Source organism: Simochromis diagramma, unplaced genomic scaffold (assembly GCF_900408965.1).
Source record: "Simochromis diagramma unplaced genomic scaffold, fSimDia1.1 OVJJ01000531.1, whole genome shotgun sequence".
Lineage (NCBI taxonomy): Eukaryota > Metazoa > Chordata > Actinopteri > Cichliformes > Cichlidae > Simochromis > Simochromis diagramma.
In genome coordinates, this window is record NW_024387353.1 from 1,834,611 (window position 1) to 1,853,971 (window position 19,361).

At 41.7% G+C, this 19,361-nt stretch overlaps 2 gene segments (V, D, J or C); one reads left to right on the forward strand and one right to left on the reverse strand.

Annotated features, from left to right (window-relative positions):
* Positions 1-8,348: 8,348 nt before the first annotated feature.
* Positions 8,349-9,724, forward strand: LOC120718555 (the record flags this gene model as incomplete). The annotated part of the segment is given in 2 exon segments: positions 8,349-8,406; positions 9,303-9,724. Coding segments are annotated over 2 exon segments (384 nt in total), but the record flags the coding sequence as incomplete, so codon positions are not given.
* Positions 9,725-12,402: 2,678 nt separating this feature from the next.
* Positions 12,403-12,872, reverse strand: LOC120718528 (the record flags this gene model as incomplete). The annotated part of the segment is given in 2 exon segments: positions 12,403-12,713; positions 12,821-12,872. Coding segments are annotated over 2 exon segments (363 nt in total), but the record flags the coding sequence as incomplete, so codon positions are not given.
* Positions 12,873-19,361: the final 6,489 nt, after the last annotated feature.

A 19,361-nucleotide genomic window follows, 5' to 3' on the forward strand; every position in this document is an offset into this window, starting at 1 on the left:
ATTTGGAAAGCTGTAGCTGCATTTACATGAACTGATGCTGGAAAGCTGTGGTTAAAACCTGTGGCCTTTTGGGAGGAAGTTGTGTTATTCTAAGTGTTCTGAAATGGGATTGCTCCTGGGCTTCTTCAAAATTGTACATTTTAAAAGTGTTTAGTATAAAAGTTTTTTGTTTTTACAAATGTGACTGTATATAGTTGTATTTATAGTCCCGTTAAGACAGGTGGGGTATGCATGCAACAAGCCATGCACCAAAAAGTGATGTTCAGAAAATGCTTCAAGTATTGGAAGGAAAATAACAATTCATCTAGAAATGTTCTTTTGAAAGGTTGTTGTGCAGTCATGTTTAAGTATTCGGTTATAATGTACTGCATAGTTTCTTGTTGCTGCGTTGTGTTTGTGTTGTTGTTTTAAATGTGCAATAGCTGCCTAACAAACTTTGAACTGAAAGACGCTGACTTTTGTAAAATAAAAGTATTGTAATGTCAGTTCTCATGGTGTCTTGTCTCTTTACCAATTAAGGTTGAGGCTCACCTGTTACTGTCAAATACTGGTGTTGGGATCCACTGACGAGGGCTGTTCAGTACACAGGTATGTGCTTAAGTCGAGGTAAACGGTTCAATAAATTCACCTTCATCTGTTCTCAAACTGAGAGCTCAAGATTCCATCTCAACTCAATTTGTTCAACTGCTTTCAGGAACAAAGCAGTTTTAACTCCTAAGTTTAAAGTCAGAGTTGGTTAACTCTGAGATTGGCAGCTGACCTTTGACTATAACCTGTTTAAATATTAATAACTCAATTTGAGGAATGTGAACATGTGTCAGTGCTATTATTAGAACACATACTAATATACACAGAGGGTAACGAGGGAATACACCACAGAAGGCAGACACAGCTGAACCTCATCAGACATGACGAATACACTCACACAGAACGCAGAATCCAAATAAAACGGGGAACCAGAGAACAGCTCTGAGACACGGATTGACAGAACATAAGGAACAGAGGGACGAAGAGATGCGACTGGAAAACAGAAAATAAATGAAACGAATCATATTAATAATCAAAAACATGAATAGGAAGTCAACAGGTCTTTGGACCATGGCAGTGTTGAAGAGCAAAAAAGAGAAAATCTAAAAACCTGAGAAAGAAAAGATGGAAATTTGATCATTTGACTGATTTGGACTTAAAGTTTCTATTTGAAGTATTTGCTAAATTGTGCAGATAATTATGACTCACTGACTTTTGCTGAGTTCATTTAGTGTTAGATTTTTTTTCTTAAAGAAATATGATTTTTGATAATGATCGATATTTAGAAATTGAGATTTATTTGAGCTGGTATGAAGCAGAAGTCAAAGGTCACAAATGATGATTGTTAAAAAAAATGATATATTTCCAACTTTTTTTTCCTTTAGCAACAATGACATTTTCAGTGTGTGTGTGTGTGTGTGTGTGTGTTTGTGTGTTGGGTGTTAAAATGTCTAATATTTTCATAGGCGGGGCTTCTCACCTAATTATCTATGTCCTGATAAGGTTGCAAAAAAACAGGTTCTTATATCTCTAGTTGTGTTGCGTGTATAAGAACTTTGAAGTGAGATCTGTGCTCTGTGGCTCAAAACTGATTTTTTGACGTATTCAGCATCTCTCAGGGACAAGCGGAAAGTGGTGTCCCCATAGACCACCACCTGGGCTGGTTTGGGAAAAGTGTCCTTACAATACATAGAAACCCGTATAGGTGTGTGTGTGGGTGGGTGTGTGGGTGTGTGTGTCCTCAGTGAACTGTATCAGTCTCTGCAGTATCTTCCAGCTGCAGCAGTCACTTCAGTTTCTGTTCAGTCTGACTGAGGGAGGTTTTTGTACGACTGTTTTTCACTGTGTGAACACATACTGACTGTTAGGATAGTGACCACTCTGACAGTAATAAACTGCTGCATCTTCAGCCTGGACTGCACTGATGGTCAGAGTGAAGTCAGAGTTTGATCCACTGCCTGTAAAACGAGCTGGAATCCCTGATACTCGAGTGCTAATATAGTAAATGAGCAGTTTAGGAACTCCTCCATCTTTCTGTTGGTACCAGGATAACCAAGTACTATAAACATTCTGACTGGTCGTACACTTGATGCTCACAGTTCCTCCCACAGCAGAGCTCACTGCTCCAGGCTGAGTCACTGTATATTGTCCTCTGGACTCTGAGGATACAGAGACAAAAACATAAAGCAGCTTCATGGTTTTGTGGGCTTCATTTCAGAGGGACAGATGTTGATAGAGGAGAGGAGTTTGATTCTCTGGACTTTACCTGTGAAGCAGCAGCAGAGGAGAGTCCAGATGAGGACGCAGATCAAAGTCATGTTTTTGATGAGGAGGATTTCTGTGGCTTCTGTTGTGATGAAGGACAGCTGTCAGTCATCCAGTGTTCAACTCTCAGGACTATAAACTCTCCCAGAGCACTGGAGCATGGTGCTGCTGATGCAAAGTGCCTCTCTATGGAAATCATCTGACTGAATACAACAGCTACTTGGCTCAAATAGTTGATGCTGTTTATCAGTTAATCAGTTTTTCACAATGTCCACTGTAATTTATTTCAAAAGAACGATTTTTTTGGAAAGGAGATTTCCTCACCCCAATCCAAGTGTTGGCCTATCAGGACTGTGCAGGGTGCCAGTTTAGCTCAGTGGGTCATGGGAGGGGGCAGCAGCCTGGATTTGAGTCTAACCTGTGGCCCTTTATTGTGTGTCTTTCCCACTTTACTGTCTGTCTTCACTTTTTTATTATCCAATGATAGAAAAATGCCAAAAATGCCCAAAAAAAAAACATGCTAACTATAAGACAGTGTTGCCTGAAGATAAAACTCACACACATTTGTCCTTGTAAGACACAATCTGATTTTGTTCACATAAAAAAAAGAAAAGAAATACTGTACTTATCTACTCACAAACACATGAACAGAGTTTCTGAGAATCTTCACCCTGAAAGAAGTTAGAAAATGACCTGTCAACAAATTAAAGTGCTGTTCACATGTAAAAAAATAGGCCAGAATAAATAGAAAAGTCAATGTTTTTCAAACTACACCTGTGCATGTAAACATGGCCTCAAAAGTGAAAAAAAAGGAACAATTTGTAAAAGTTATTTTAGAGTTTTTAAAAACTCACTCAGTACAAAAAACCTTGCAGTGATTCACATTGATGCACGATGCTGACCACAGGTTGGAAAAGTTAAACATGACCACAGCGCAGATATCACTTGTTAAAATGTTTTGTAGAATAACAGGACAACCTGTGAGACTGGAAAGACTCGACTTTCATGTCCTGAACATGTTATTTTCTGTTTTGTGATGTAGTGTGTAATGCTCAGCAGTATTATCATTTTAACTGGTTCTGTGCATGATCTAAAGCAGTCTTTCTCAAACTGTGGTTCACATACCACAAGTGGTACTTGGGCTCTCTCTGGTGGTACGTGAGAAATCTCCATTTTTTTTTTTTTAAAGATTAAATAATATACCATTGTGGAGGTATGCAAAGACGACACGAGCGTTCCCGAGGCTCTTCTGGGAGCCGGAGTCAACCAGAAAATGTCTCCCCGAGCATGAGTCCTCCATGAAGTGCAGCCTTTCCTTATCACCAGCAGTCACGGCCGCTACAGAGCACAGGCGGGCTCATTTCCCTGGGCCTTAAAACTGCAAAGGCGGCACAGCGCTGTCACGCTGATGGTAAAAACACAACCCTTTTCCATGACCCCGCAATCCCAGCCACTATCGATGAGTTGGAGGCCCCTGGGAGAATCAGTGGGGGCGCGGGAGAGTCGGAATTATCGTCTGGATGCCAAAGCTCCTGGTAGCCAGGCGAATGCGATCCACTTCTGTCTGCAAGTGACTGGGAATCCTTCGCACCCAGCAGCGGGGAGTTGTCAAGGCCAGCTCAAGGAAGACGTGAGTGAAGAGGAATCCGCCGTCATCCATTCCTAGCAAGGACAGCGTGCTCTCCATGAGCTCGAGAGCGGTACCATCACCCAGGCCAGAGAGAGAGAGGAGTTTCTCAGCCCGCTCTGCATCGGAGGGGGAGTAGCGCCGCAGCAGCAGCGCCTTCAGAGCGGTGCATTTCCCTTTGATAGGTGGGGATCTCGGAGGAGGGTCATCACAACACAGTAGGCAAAACTGACGTGAATACAGTGCTTTATTTACAGTGCCTAGTTTAATTACAATGCAGGAACTATAAAGGCTACGAACTGTGAACTATGAAACATGAAACTCAGACAGTGTGCTATGACTAGATGCAAGAGTTTAAGTACAGATCCTGGGGAGGGGAAAAGGGGCGGTGGCCTGGGTGGAGTTACACAGAGTCACTATAATGAGAAGAGACAGCCAGTCAGTGGCAGTCTAGTGAATCACAGACATTTGATTAAACTATGATGGTTATGGCTTATGCATTGCAGGGGCAGGCGTCATGCAAGGAGGGTGTCTAGGGTCTAGGGAGTCCGGGTGAGGAGTGGTGGGGAGAGAGTCCGGAATATACTTGGAGCAACGGCCCTGGCAGGGAGGCAGATGAAGGACCACGATGAAGGGAGTGCAACCTGATAGCAGAAACCCAGTGTCCAGACAGAGATGCATCTCTCCTGTTTGTAAAGCGTGACAGCCAGGCAGGTACTAAGACAGGGAGAAAACACTGAGTAGAAATGCAGATGTTAGGGAAACTCTCAAGAGCTTGGCAGCCTAGAACTAACGTGGGTTAGCTGAAGATCTGGCAGAGGTCTGTTGTGAGTGCTGGTCTTAAATGCTGGTGACTTGATTGCAGTCAGGTTTGAAGGCTGATGGGAGTCTCCGCCTGAAGGTGGAGCCCAGCAGAGTGGAAAAACCCCGCACTCACCCGGACCATGACAGTTAAAACGTAAGATAAGATAAGATAAGATAAGATAAGATAAGATACCTTTATTAGTCCCACAAGGAGAAATTTCATGTTAAGGCTGCCGACCTATTGCACACAATGGCAGCGCCATCTTACCCTCCGACCATACATACATTACCCAAAAACATCACATGGGGAAGACAGGTCAGAGAGGTATAACATGGAAAATGCACCACATGAGGAAAGATAAGGAGAAAAAAAATAACTCCCCCCAGACTGAGCTCGAACAGGGAGATCAGTTTGAGAACAGAAAAAAACACCTCTGCACATGAAAAAACTCTTAATACACCAAAGAAACACATGACAAGCAACAGGGGAGGGTAAAGGGTGAGAGACAGCCAGTGTAGACAGTGCATCCGGGCCTGCAGCATAAGCGCTGGTCTCCTTGATCCACCGTCAGCATCGGAAGGGAATAAACGTCAAAGGCGTTTGGGGGGGGAGGGGGGATGAGTGCACATCTGCATGTGTATATATGTCTGTGTCTGTATGTGTGTGCGTGTCCAGAGTTCAGCTGAGACAGTGTCCTTCGCCCTGCCAGGCTAAGTAAACAGTCTTCCAGCCAACCCAGGTGGCCTTGCATGGAATGGGAAGAACAGTCTAAACACAGTCGTTATCAGGGTGTTGTTGTTCAGCTCCAGGCTTGAGACCGCAGCTGGTGCCAAAGGGGTAGCCGCATGAAGTGATGGTGGTTTTTACTTTAGTGCGAACAACTCATATGAATTTCAAAGCTGTTCTAACAGTCCAACACTGGTCTCTCAATCTCCCGTTGGAGAGCTGCGAGCTTCTCCATGATGTTATCAAACTTACTCTCTGTGATGTTGTCATTCTTGTGCTCAAAGAGCAGATTCTGAGAACTCACGACCGCAGTGAGCTTCTCCAAGATGTGATCCAGTTTGTGCACAGAGGTCTTATTCTGAGTATTCACGGCAGTCGTAAGCTTCTCCTAGATCTTATCCATGCTGCACTCAATGAGCCCATTTTGAGAACTCACGCCTCGTCCCATCGTTTCAATCCCAGCGGGCAGCCTTGAGGGGGTTTGAACAGCCGGTTCCAAACATTTTTTACAAATCATTAACTGCAAAGTGGGGTGTGCATAATTATTCAGCCCCCTTTGGTCTGAATGCAGTCAGTTGCCCATAGACGTTGCCTGATGAGTGCTAAGGACTAAATAGAGTGCACCTGTGTGTAATCTAATGTCAGTACAAATACAGCTGCTCTGTGACGGCCTCAGAGGTTGTCTAAGAGAATATTGGGAGCAACAACACCATGAAGTCCAAAGAACACACCAGACAGGTCAGGGATAAAGTTACTGAGAAATTTAAAGCAGGCTTAGGCTACAAAAAGATTTCCCAAGCCTTGAACATCCCACGGAGCACTGTTCAAGCCATCATTCAGAAATGGAAGGAGTATGGCACAACTGTAAACCTACCAAGACAAGGCCATCCACCTAAACTCACAGGCCGAACAAGGAGAGCGCTGATCAGAAATGCAGCCACGAGGCCCATGGTGACTCTGGACGAGCTGCAGAGATCTACAGCTCAGGTGGGGGAATCTGTCCACAGGACAACTATTAGTCGTGCACTGCACAAAGTTGGCCTTTATGGAAGAGTGGCAAGAAGAAAGCCATTGTTAACAGAAAACCATAAGAAGTCCTGTTTGCAGTTCGCTACAAGCCATGTGGGGGACACAGCAAACATGTGGAAGAAGGTGCTCTGGTCAGATGAGACCAAAATGCAACTTTTTGTCCTCAATGCAAAACGCTATGTGTGGCGGAAAACTAACACTGCACATCACTCTGAACACACCATCCCCACTGTCAAATATGGTGGTGGCAGCATCATGCTCTGGGGGGGGCTTCTCTTCAGCAGGGACAGGGAAGCTGGTCAGAGTTGATGGGAAGATGGATGCAGCCAAATACAGGACAATCTTGGAAGAAAACCTCTTGGAGTCTGCAAAAGACTTGAGACTGGGGCGGAGGTTCACCTTCCAGCAGGACAATAACCCTAAACATAAAGCCAGGGCAACAATGGGATGGTTTAAAACAAAACATATCCATGTGTTAGAATGGCCCAGTCAAAGTCCAGATCTAAATCCAATCCAGAATCTGTGGCAAGATCTGAAAACTGCTGTTCACAAACGCTGTCCATCTAATCTGACTGAGCTGGAGCTGTTTTGCAAAGAAGAATGGGCAAAGATTTCAGTCTGTAGATGTGCAAAGCTGGTAGAGACAGACCCTAAAAGACTGGCAGCTGGAACTGCAGCAAAAGGTGGTTCTACAAAGTATTGACTCAGGGGGCTGAATAATTACGCACACCCCACTTTGCAGTTATTTATTTGTAAAAAATGTTTGGAATCATGTATGATTTTCGTTCCACTTCTCACGTGTGCACCACTTTGTGTTGGTCTTTCACGTGGAATTCCAATAAAATTGATTCATGTTTGTGGCTGTAATGTGACAAAATGTGGAAAAGTTCAAGGGGGCCGAATACTTTTGCAAGCCACTGTAAATAGGCTTATAACTGTACTTTGATGTCGGTCATAAGGGTGATACTTCAAGAGACATATGTTATGAGGTGGTCCTCACTGTGAAAAGTTTGAGAACCACTGATCTAAAGACACTGAGTGTTTGTGAGAACACGTAAAACTGTTTTGATGTATTTGTGCAGTTTGAGGTTTTGTGAATGTAGATTGAAAATTCACTTTAATGTTTAGAGTTTTGAGAAAGAAGGTGGAAGTGTCGTGGTCCGGAGTCTGTGGACTCCATGTTTATGTTTTAGGTTAATTAATATTCTGTGGTTTTGTTTATTTTGGGTTATTTGTGATTGTTCAGAGTTTAATGTTCTCTGTTCCTCGATTGTGTTTTGCTTAGTATTTTTGGTTCTATGGTAATGTTTTCAGGTTACATCCTCCCAGTCTCGTCTAATTAGAATCAACTCTTCCTCCTGTCTGCCATTTCCTTGTTTCCTTGTGTGTGTATATTAGTGTGTGTTTGCCTCTTTGCTCTTTGTTGGAGCATCTGCGTCTCACTGGTGTTTCATCCGCATCTCGTTTCCTGCTGACCATCCCCTGTGTTGTCTCAGTCTCCTCACGTTTCAGGTTTGGTTTGTAGTTTTCCCCAAGTTTTGTTCACGCCATACCCGTTCCTGTTATTTGCTTCACTTACGTTAAATAAAACTCACTCCCTGAATCTGAGTCTGCGTTTGGGTCCTTCCAATAAAACCCGCAGCTGTGACAGGGAGCTTTTGTAGTGATGTATCTTAACAACTATAAAATGTAAATTCTCAAATTATATTTTTGAACTTTATTTTATTGTGTTTATTTTATTTTATTTTAAAATTATACTATTAAGATGTTATAAAGCTATGATAAAAACAATTCATATGGTTGAGTTTGTTTGTTTCAGAGTCAGAGAGCCGTGTCTCTCTACAGTCAGAGGTTTTTGTGCAGCGGCTCAGTGAGTTTGTATCACTGTGGTGGACGTTTGGTGGAGGAACCAGACTGGATGTTGGAAGTAAGATTATAATGTTTTTAAAGAAACTACATCGAGGTTTAAATGTTAGCTTTATAACAATGAAGTATTCATGTAGAGGTAATATTATAACCATTATACACTGGAGGCTGACTCCATCAGCTTTAATTAGATTTTATGTCGACATTTCTGACATAAAGACAATGCATTGTGTAAATAATATAAACTGTCATCAGCCTGTGATTATTTTCTAGTTTGAAATCACAGTCACTGTTTCTAAGATGAATTAAATGTAACTGTCCTGAAGTTAAACAGAGTGAAGATAAAGATTTCTGGTCTTTTACTTAGTCAGTAAAAATGTAGAATTTGCTTAGAATCATAAAAGCACTACAATAAATGACTGAAACTCACATGAGGTAAGTAGAAAACTTGTGTATTATACAGAACGGAGGTTTTTGAAGCTTAACATCTTGTATAATTGTTGCTATATCTGCTTATTTTATTTCCAGAAGTTAAAGATGGGCATTTGACAGTGTGCAGCACGTCTGGTGTTTCTGTTGTAGCAGATATCATTTCAAATGTCATTAAAATCATGTAAGCAGTAAAAGAAATTAATCCACATCATTCAAGTAGTGCTATTAAGTTTCTTATCTCCAACAAGTGATGTGTTATAGATAACTGATGACTTTGAAGCTAAAATAGTTTTTGTAAATGTTTCCACATCTGCTTCTTTTATTTCCAGTGTAGTTTGAACATATTTCAGCTCAAACTGTGTGATGATTCTCTCTGTGCTGATATGCATGAGAGGTTTCTTAAAGGGAAGTGAAACAATGTGTGAGTGAATGACTGGTGGAGCAGAAAAAACACCTGACAGAAACTTCTTAACAGAGAAAATCAAATTGTGGTTCCTGTCCTCTAAGCTGATTGGTGTTTCCTAGGTGATGCCCGCCCCGCCCTGAAGGTGCTGGGTCCCTCCAGTGAGGAGCTGAAACAGGGGAAGGCCACGCTCATGTGTCTGGCCAACAAGGGCTTCCCCTCAGACTGGAGTCTGTCCTGGAAGGTGGATGGCAGTGGCAGCATCAGCTGGGAGGAGAGCAGGAGCCCCGTGGTGCAGGAGAACGACGGCCTCTACAGCTGGAGCAGCACCCTGAGGCTCCCTGCAGACCACTGGATGAAGGTGGGCTCTGTGACCTGTGAGGCCACCCAGGGCTCCCAGACTCTGGTCTCAGAGCCACTGATGAGAGACCAGTGTCCCCAGTCCTGAACTATATGTGACTTTCATGCTGGTCTTACTTTCACACTCCTTTTTTTTTCCAATTTCTTCTCTCATTGTTCATTGCTTTGTTTAAAATTTAAAGTTTGTTTAAAGTTTTAAAGAATAAAAAAATATCTACATTAAATAAGAATCGAGTGTTTGTCTTACTTTTGTGGTGATGTGAATATTAAACTCTAAATAATGATTTCCAGGATTCTTATTGGAAACCAGTGTGCTATCTGTAGTCAATATGAGTCAGTAGAATTAAGTCACTTTCAATACATGAAGTTAAGCGAAGTTTATGTTAAAGAGTAAGTGCGAAGGGGAATTGAGAGACACTGCCATTACTAAGCAGGATATTAAAGACATTACATATATGCAAATTCATTGCATGCTGTGTAATGAAATGTTTCAGCATGTTGCAGTTTGTTGTATGAAACACTGACTGTGCAGGTGGAGCAGAAAAGCGCTGTATAAGAATGAGTCTATTCTCGTGATCAGTGTTGGGGTAGGTATTTTAAGAAGTCATTTAATATACAGAGTTTTTTTTGTTAAAAGTATTCAGTACGTTATTTTGCTGTTTTTTTTTCTGTAAAATCACCTGAAACACAACATGTCATAACTGTCATTGAACAATATGAACTTGTAGGCTACAGTCTCTCACACCAACATAAATCCCTATCCTAACGATGACACACATATTTTCTTTCTCTTGGCATTTAGGTATATGAATACCTGTCAAGGGTCCTTGACATACAGGTCTCCGACTCGGAGGACAAAAATTAATGTCCTGTGTCTTAGGAGGGCAGGATTGCTTTGCTTTTTCATTATACGATGCTCTGCAGTATTCGTTTTGCCTAACAACCTGTTTTTGACTCCTAAATTGTCATTAATGCAACCGCTCTACATAACAGTGTAACTGATTATAAATCTTTTATTCATGAACCTACACATTACGGTTTATTTACTAGTTGTATGTATTTTAACAGAGCAAGAGGTGGACCACACGTTTGAAGAGCTGCTGGTCTTTATAACTGGGGCTGACTTACTTCCACCACTGGGGTCCTGCAACATAGACTTTTATGATCAGGAGTCGGGGATACGCATCGATGTGCAGCTTATCCCTGTATCTTCCGAGACGTGTTGCATACGAGGATCAATTTAAAGATCTTATGAACACTGCATTAAAAGGATTCCTGGGATTTGGAAAGCTGTAGCTGCATTTACATGAACTGATGCTGGAAAGCTGTGGTTAAAACCTGTGGCCTTTTGGGAGGAAGTTGTCTTATTCTAAGTGTTCTGAAATGGGATTGCTCCTGGGCTTCTTCAAAATTGTACATTTTAAAGGTGTTTAGTATAAAAGTTTTTTGTTTTTACAAATGTGACTGTATATAGTTGTATTTATAGTCCCGTTAAGACAGGTGGGGTATGCATGCAACAAGCCATGCACCAAAAAGTGATGTTCAGAAAATGCTTCAAGTATTGGAAGGAAAATAACAATTCATCTAGAAATGTTCTTTTGAAAGGTTGTTGTGCAGTCATGTTTAAGTATTCGGTTATAATGTACTGCATAGTTTCTTGTTGCTGCGTTGTGTTTGTGTTGTTGTTTTAAATGTACAATAGCTGCCTAACAAACTTTGAACTGAAAGACGCTGACTTTTGTAAAATAAAAGTATTGTAATGTCAGTTCTCATGGTGTCTTGTCTCTTTACCAATTAAGGTTGAGGCTCACCTGTTACTGTCAAATACTGGTGTTGGGATCCACTGACGAGGGCTGTTCAGTACACAGGTATGTGCTTAAGTCGAGGTAAACGGTTCAATAAATTCACATTCATCTGTTCTCAAACTGAGAGCTCAAGATTCCATCTCAACTCAATTTGTTCAACTGCTTTCAGGAACAAAGCAGTTTTAACTCCTAAGTTTAAAGTCAGAGTTGGTTAACTCTGAGATTGGCAGCTGACCTTTGACTATAACCTGTTTAAATATTAATAACTCAATTTGAGGAATGTGAACATGTGTCAGTGCTATTATTAGAACACATACTAATATACACAGAGGGTAACGAGGGAATACACCACAGAAGGCAGACACAGCTGAACCTAATCAGACATGACGAATACACTCACACAGAACGCAGAATCCAAATAAAACAGGGAACCAGAGAATAGCTCTGAGACACGGTTGACAGAACATAAGGAACAGAGGGACGAAGAGATGCGACTGGAAAACAGAAAATAAATGAAATGAATCATATTAATAATCAAAAACATGAATAGGAAGTCAACAGGTCTTTGGACCATGGCAGTGTTGAAGAGCAAAAAAGAGAAAATCTAAAAACCTGAGAAAGAAAAGATGGAAATTTGATCATTTGACTGATTTGGACTTAAAGTTTCTATTTGAAGTATTTGCTAAATTGTGCAGATAATTATGACTCACTGACTCTTGCTGAGTTCATTTAGTGTCAGATTTTTTTTCTTACAGAAAAATGATTTTTGATAATGATCGATATTTAGAAATTGAGATTTATTTGAGCTGGTATGAAGCAGAAGTCAAAGGTCACAAATGATTTGTTAAAAAAATGATATATTTCCAACTTTTTTTTCCTTTAGCAACAATGACATTTTCAGTGTGTGTGTGTGTGTGTGTGTGTGTGTGTGTGTGTGTCCGTGTCCTCAGTGAACTGTATCAGTCTCTGCAGTATCTTCCAGCTGCAGCAGTCACTTCAGTTTCTGTTCAGTCTGACTGAGGGAGGTTTTTGTACGACTGTTTTTTCACTGTGTGAACACATACTGACTGTTAGGATAGTGAAAACTCTGACAGTAATAAACTGCTGCATCTTCAGCCTGGACTCCACTGATGGTCAGAGTGAAGTCAGAGTTTGATCCACTGCCTGTAAAACGAGCTGGAATCCCTGATACTCGAGTACTAGCATAGTAAATGAGACGTTTGGGAGATTCCCCATCTTTTTGTTGGTACCAGGCTAAACAGTTGTTGTCATAAACATTCTGACTGGTCCTACACTTGATGCTCACAGTTCCTCCCACAGCAGAGCTCACTGCTCCAGGCTGAGTCACTGTGATCTGTCCTCTGGACTCTGAGGACACAGAGACAAAAACATAAAGCAGCTTCATGGTTTTGTGGGCTTCATTTCAGAGGGACAGATGTTGATAGAGGAGAGGAGTTTGATTCTCTGGACTTTACCTGTGAAGCAGCAGCAGAGGAGAGTCCAGATGAGGACGCAGATCAAAGTCATCTTTTTGATGAGGAGGATTTCTGTGGCTTCTGTTGTGATGAAGGACAGCTGTCAGTCATCCAGTGTTCAACTCTCAGGACTATAAACTCTCCCAGAGCACTGGAGCATGGTGCTGCTGATGCAAAGTGCCTCTCTATGGAAATCATCTGACTGACTCCAGCATGACTTCATAAGCAGTCATCACATTGTGAATTCACAGGTGTCATTTCAATCGGCCAACATGTTTCAAGAAAAATGTAAAATAGTATAATTATAATTTTTTGATCTGGGATGCACTTTCAAGGTCCAAGTATTTTTGTTTTTAGTCTGTTATTTATTCATTCGGGATCTCTAAGTGTTCTCCTTAACTACAAACTGCTGCAGCAGATTAAAAACAGAATTAAACATTCATTCAGCTACTGCTATAAAAGTCATGATGAATGATATCTTCAGGGCATTGAAACTTTTGGTGTGACTTTCTCCTGGACTGACTCCAACATGCTGTTGTCAGGGTTCCTGGGTCGTTGACCCAGCATTTTCAGTTTGTTTCATGTCTGGTTTATTCTCTGTTTTCACTCCCTGTTCTTTGTGCCAGCCTTTCCCTGTGTGTTACTTCAATTATGTTCAGCTGTTCACTCACCAGTCTCCAATCAGTCATTATTCAGCCAGTGTGTTTAAGTCCTCAGTTTCCACTCACTTACTGTCTTGTCATTGATGTTGTCACTGCTGTCTACTCTGCATGTTTGCCTTTCAGTTCAGTCCAGTCAGCCAGTCTTCTTCCCTGTTCTGCTCGTGCGTTCATCCTGCCATTGCAATAAACTCCCTTAATCCTCACCACGAGTCCTGTGTTTGGATCCCCTCTTCTTCACATCCCCACAGCAAACCCTGAAAGCTGTTTAGTAATAGATCAATCACATTAATATAATCAAGATCACAAAGTCGGTTGTCTAACTTTCTGATTGCATTTGAATTGAAAGGTGTGTAGGTTTTACCCAAGGATTTTTTCGCCAGACACTCAAAAGTAATTGAACAACTGTCTACTACAACCCATTTCATGGAGATGTAAGACTTGTGTCCTCATTATTCAAAGATAAGTTAAAAAGATGAAGTATTTTCAGTTCAAAGTTAGCATAAGGTTCAGGAAATCGTCAATCAGCTAATATACTAAACTTTAAAAACCACCCAAGACTTTCACAGGCAAAGAAATAGATATTCTTCCATTTTTAAGTCACCTTCTTTCACCTCAACAGAGCATGCATTCCTGTTATTAAATACTAAACTGAATGAAGAGAGACCCACAAACAAGAAGAAACTGAATTTGGATTCAGTAAAGGCCTAGTGGAGAATTATGTAGTTGAGTTCGTTTGTTTCAGAGTCAGAGAGCCGTGTCTCTCTACAGTTTTGTTTCAAAATAGCTGATAACTATTCACTGATAGCTGCTAACATCTGCAAACAAATATAATTCTATAAAGTTGTTCTATATAGTGTGTAACTGTTAATATAGAGGGTTATTAAATTTATTGCTAATGAAATTGTAACCCAGTGTTAAAAACGGGATTAAAAGCATAAATATTGATACTCTTTTGATTAAAATACTCATTACACAATGGGAATAAATATTGATAAAAAGCAATTAAATATAATAAATGCTGATAAAAAGCATGTAAACATAAGTTTAATCAATATCTGGATAAATGGTGTGGAGGCAGGACTGACCCTCCCCCAATCTGTGTGCGCTGCTCGGACACCTGTGTGTGCCTTCATGTACCAATCAGCTACGCTAGAGATACAGATGGAAGGAGAAAGAAGCTATCTGGATAGTAAAAGCCTTTTTGGTGAAAGTACTTGGAGAGTATTAGTGAATTCTGAAGGCGATGCAAGCACTGTGAAGCCCTGTATAGCATTTGCTGCTTTACAGGGGGCCTGTCTCAATATGCGTACTTGTAAGGGTCTGAACAGAGTTTCATCATGTTATTGTTGCACTATTATGTTCCGCCACATGTTGTTATTACATGGGTTGATTAAGGTAAACATTAGGCTGACATCTGGGGCCAGAGCTGAAACTCTTCTGGGCCAGCACAGGACCACCATTGTATCTCAAATCAAATCAAATCAAAATCAAATCACTTTTATTGTCACATCACATGTGCAGGCACACTGGCACAGCACATGCGAGTGAAATTCTTGTGTGCGAGCCCCACAAGCAACAGAGATGTGCAAACACAACAACACAAACGAGCAAAATACAAGAATGGCCGACCTGTATCTGCAGCTGGCCTTGTGCTGGCCCATGTGTGGGCCACCTCTGGCAAACCTGATCTGGCAAACCTGATCTGGGCTACCAAAGGGCCGTCATTCTTTGCGGTATGTGGGCCATGTGTAAGCACATTGTGTGGGCCAGATCAGGGCCATAACAATTTTACTGTGTGGGTAATAGTTTATGTTACACTTCTTTTGCCCCGGATCACATTTTATTCACTACTGTTGTGTTTCTACCTCATTGTAAATAAAGTCATTGTCCACACCACAGCTCGGAGTCTGTTTTGGGTTCACTCCACGCTCTGGCGACAGCCCTGACACTTGATTAGATGTCATTGCTTTGTTCCACTGCGGTTATCAAAGGTCAGGACTAAGATTCATCTTGGTATCTGTTACTGGCCCACGTTTGTTCTTTAGTTAATTATATATTTGCAAGTTGAAAACAACATGCATGAGATAGCAGTGGGACACATATTTGTGTTGAAGGGCTTTATTTTGTGTGTGTGTCCTCAGTGGAACTGTATCAGTCTCTGCAGTATCTTCCAGCTGCAGCAGTCACTTCAGTTTCTGTTCAGTCTGACTGAGGGAGGTTTTTGTACGACTGTTTTTCACTGTGTGAGCACCATCTGACTGTTAATGAAGTGTTCACTCTGACAGTAATAACTGCTGATCTTCAGCCTGGACTCCACTGATGGTCAGAGTGAAGTCAGAGTTTGATCCACTGCCTGTAAAAACGAGCTGGAATCCCTGATTGTCGAGTGCTAGCAGAGTGAATGAGCAGTTTAGGGAACTCCTCCATCTTTCTGTTGGTACCAAGCTAAACGGTGATTGTTGTTCCAAACATAAAACATCCTGACTGGTCCTACACTTGATGCTCACAGTTCCTCCCACAGCAGAGCTCACTGCTCCAGGGCTGAGTCACTGTGATCTGTCCTCTGGACTCTGAGGACACAGCGACAAAAACATAAAGCAGCTTCATGGTTTTGTGGGCTTCATTTCAGAGGGACAGATGTTGATAGAGGAGAGGAGGTTTGATTCTCTGGACTTTAACCTGTTGAAGCAGCAGCAGAGGAGAGTCCAGATGAGGACGCAGATCAACGTCATGTTTTGATGAGGAGGATTTCTCGTGGCTTCTGTATGTGATGTAAGGACAGCTGTCAGTCATCCAGTGTTCAACTCTCAGGACTATAAACTCTCCCAGAGCACTGGAGCATGGTGCTGCTGATGCAAAGTGCCTCTATGGAAATGAACTGACTGACTCACACAGGGACTTGGATCTATCAGCTCACATGTTATTGAATATAAGTATTTTTGAAGAATGGTTTTGGGGTTGAACTTAATTTAACCCTGGACAGATTTGTGCCCAGTGAAATGAAAGTCCTTTGCACCATTTAATCACATTAAATCGTCTGTCTGGACTAGTGATGTGCGAATCATGAACGAATCGTTCAATACTCGAGAATCAACTTTACTGCCTCGTGAATCATGATTCACAACCCCAACTGACTCACTGACTCATCCCTGTTGCTGTTTTGCAAACTAATTTCATTAGTAGAATATATCTAGCTTATACTTAAAATTGTTGGAAAAAAAACAACAGCCAGTTATGGTTTAGGGCCCGGTATGGCTTAGGGATAGAAGCTCCTCTTGTCATTCTCTTGGCCCTGCCCGGGATGCATCCCAGAAACTTCTTCCAGATTGCAGAAGTTGAACCAGTTTTTTTGCCGGATGTGACGTGGTCCTCATTATCTGTGTGCTTCTAGTCCGGCAATCTCCTGGTGTCAGGCGGTGTCCTTAAGTGTGGGGGGGGGGGAGGAGCAATCCTGACAGCACAAAAGCGTCTGCATTACGATCACTCTTCAAAGAGCTTTTTGGTCTTCACACAGCTGTTCCCAAACCAGGACTGTGATGTCGTGTGAGGATGCATCTCCTAGCATTTGACACATTTGAGGGGAAAAAACTAATAAACTAAAATAAAACTAAATAACCTAAATGTCCCTTTTAGAACATCTTAAATTTTTGCTCCTCTTTGCTCTACAAAAATATGTTGTTTTCCCTTTTTCTACTTCACTCATCTTAGCAGTGCGTATTTATCATGAAAGAGAAACAAAATTAGTTTGCGTGAATAAGTACATTTTTTGCACTCTCTGGGGGAAACTGACTCATTTGAGCTCAAAACAACCCGATTCATTTTTGTGAGGACTCATTCAGCTCGATCGTCAGAAAAGCATACAAATCTGACCATCCACTGTCGACCTGGGGTAACTCTTGACTCTGCACTTGCATTTAGTTTTAAAATCTCAAATCATCTCGTTCTGTCTTGTTTCTTCCCTTAAATTGCTAGTCAAGGACCGTTATGTCATCCTGAACTGGAAATAAATTGTTATTCTTTATTCATCCTGAATTAATTGTTCACTTCTGTAAGAAAAAAGTCGCCCAATGCCACAGTGTGTTCATTTCCCAGCTGCACTGGCTCCTGTTGACAACTCAAATCAGACCTTGAAGTGGCTCTGTCTTCCTGTAGTCTTCTGGGGCAAGCAGCAGCTTACCCATCATTTAAACTGTTTCTCAGCCATACAGCCACAGCCAAGTACCTGAGCTCTTGTTGATTCAGGGGTATGCTACCTGTAATCGTACGAGGCCGAAACTAAACGGAGGACTCAGAGCTTTACCACAGTGACTCCCAGGAATCGGAGCTCTCTCACCTCTGCAGTCTGAGACTTGTGGACGCAGAAGCAACCAATGCCTGTTTTATTAAGACTTTTAGTTTACGGTAACTGGGAACATTAACTTTTGTTCTTTTAATGCTCTGGGATTTTGGTTGTGGGTACAGACTTTGGTTGATCCTGTCTGAAATGGGCAACATCTAAATAAAATCTGGACAACATTCTTTTGTACATTGCGGATCGATGGATAGATTGTTTTTTTTTGTACAAATATGACACGGTAACATTTTTATACGTCGTTGCATTAAATATGATGGTCAAAAATGATAGCCTCTCTTCTTGGAACAAAAGTGAAAATAAAGGAGGTGCGCAATGGGTGTATCTAAAGAAGCGAGGCAAAGCTGGCAGAATGACACTAGGGACCAGGGATCAATGGATTTGGGGAGTGTGGGTTTAAGTATGTAAAGAGAGACGTGGAGATTCGAACATAAGAGGTGTTTACGTTTAACGCAGAATTGCTCTGGTTGATCTGGGTTGTGGCAAGGAAGAAGAAGTGGTGGCGAATAAACCCCCCCAAACAAAATCACAAAAAATTGACGGACGATGGGGAAGGATGGGAAAATCTAAAAGGAACATCGGAAGTGATTGGGAGGAATGACGTAAGGAAAGAAAAAAGGTAAAAAAAAAAAACTCTAAAAAGTAGTGTGATGGAGGACCGGACATTACAAAAAACAAAGCAGTGGACCTGGGGACGAAGCCAGAAAAGGAAAAAGAGAACAAAAAGGGCCCATTAAAGAAAAAAGATTGGGACCCAGGAAGAAACGGTGCCTAGGAGAGAAAGGAGTCGGGAAAACACAGGGGGAAATCATAGCTGTATGAGACAGGGGAAAAGTAAAATGAGCAAAATCAAATATACGGACAAAGACCTTCACAATTAAAACAGGTAAATTACGGGTCAGACAAATGGAACCCGAAACGACGGGGAACGAAAAAGCCAGAGTCACACACTACCTCCCACCCACACAATAAAAAAACAGTAAGGGGGGAAAATCATCTAGACAAAAGATAAAATGCCAGCAGACTAAGAGGGGTGCAGTGCCGAATGGGGATAACACGTATGTAAAACTCAAACAATTAATAAAATTCAGATAATCAATTGGACACATGATTACTAGTACATAAACTTTAAAGCGCTGTCACCGAACCAGGACATTGACAGACTCCGTGATTTGTATCACTGTGGGGACTTTTGGTTGCAGGCACCAGACTGGAATTTGATGTAATTTTGTATACCCTTTTCGATTGCTAAATTGTTGACTGTTGGGTGGTCAATTTAGGCAAGCACGGTGCGACGGGGTTAAGATACTGTGGGCCGCCACTAGCAAACAAGAAGGCTCCCGCGTTCACTCCTCACCTCATCCGGGGTCTTCTGTTGCGAGTTTGCATGTTCTCCCCGTGTTTGCGTGTGTCCCTCCGGGTACCTACAGGCATCCCTCCCACCGTCAAAGAAATGACAGCTTTGTTCGGGCTCTGTTTAAGGATAATCCAAATTTCCTTAGTGTGAATGGTGCGTGACTTTGGAGTG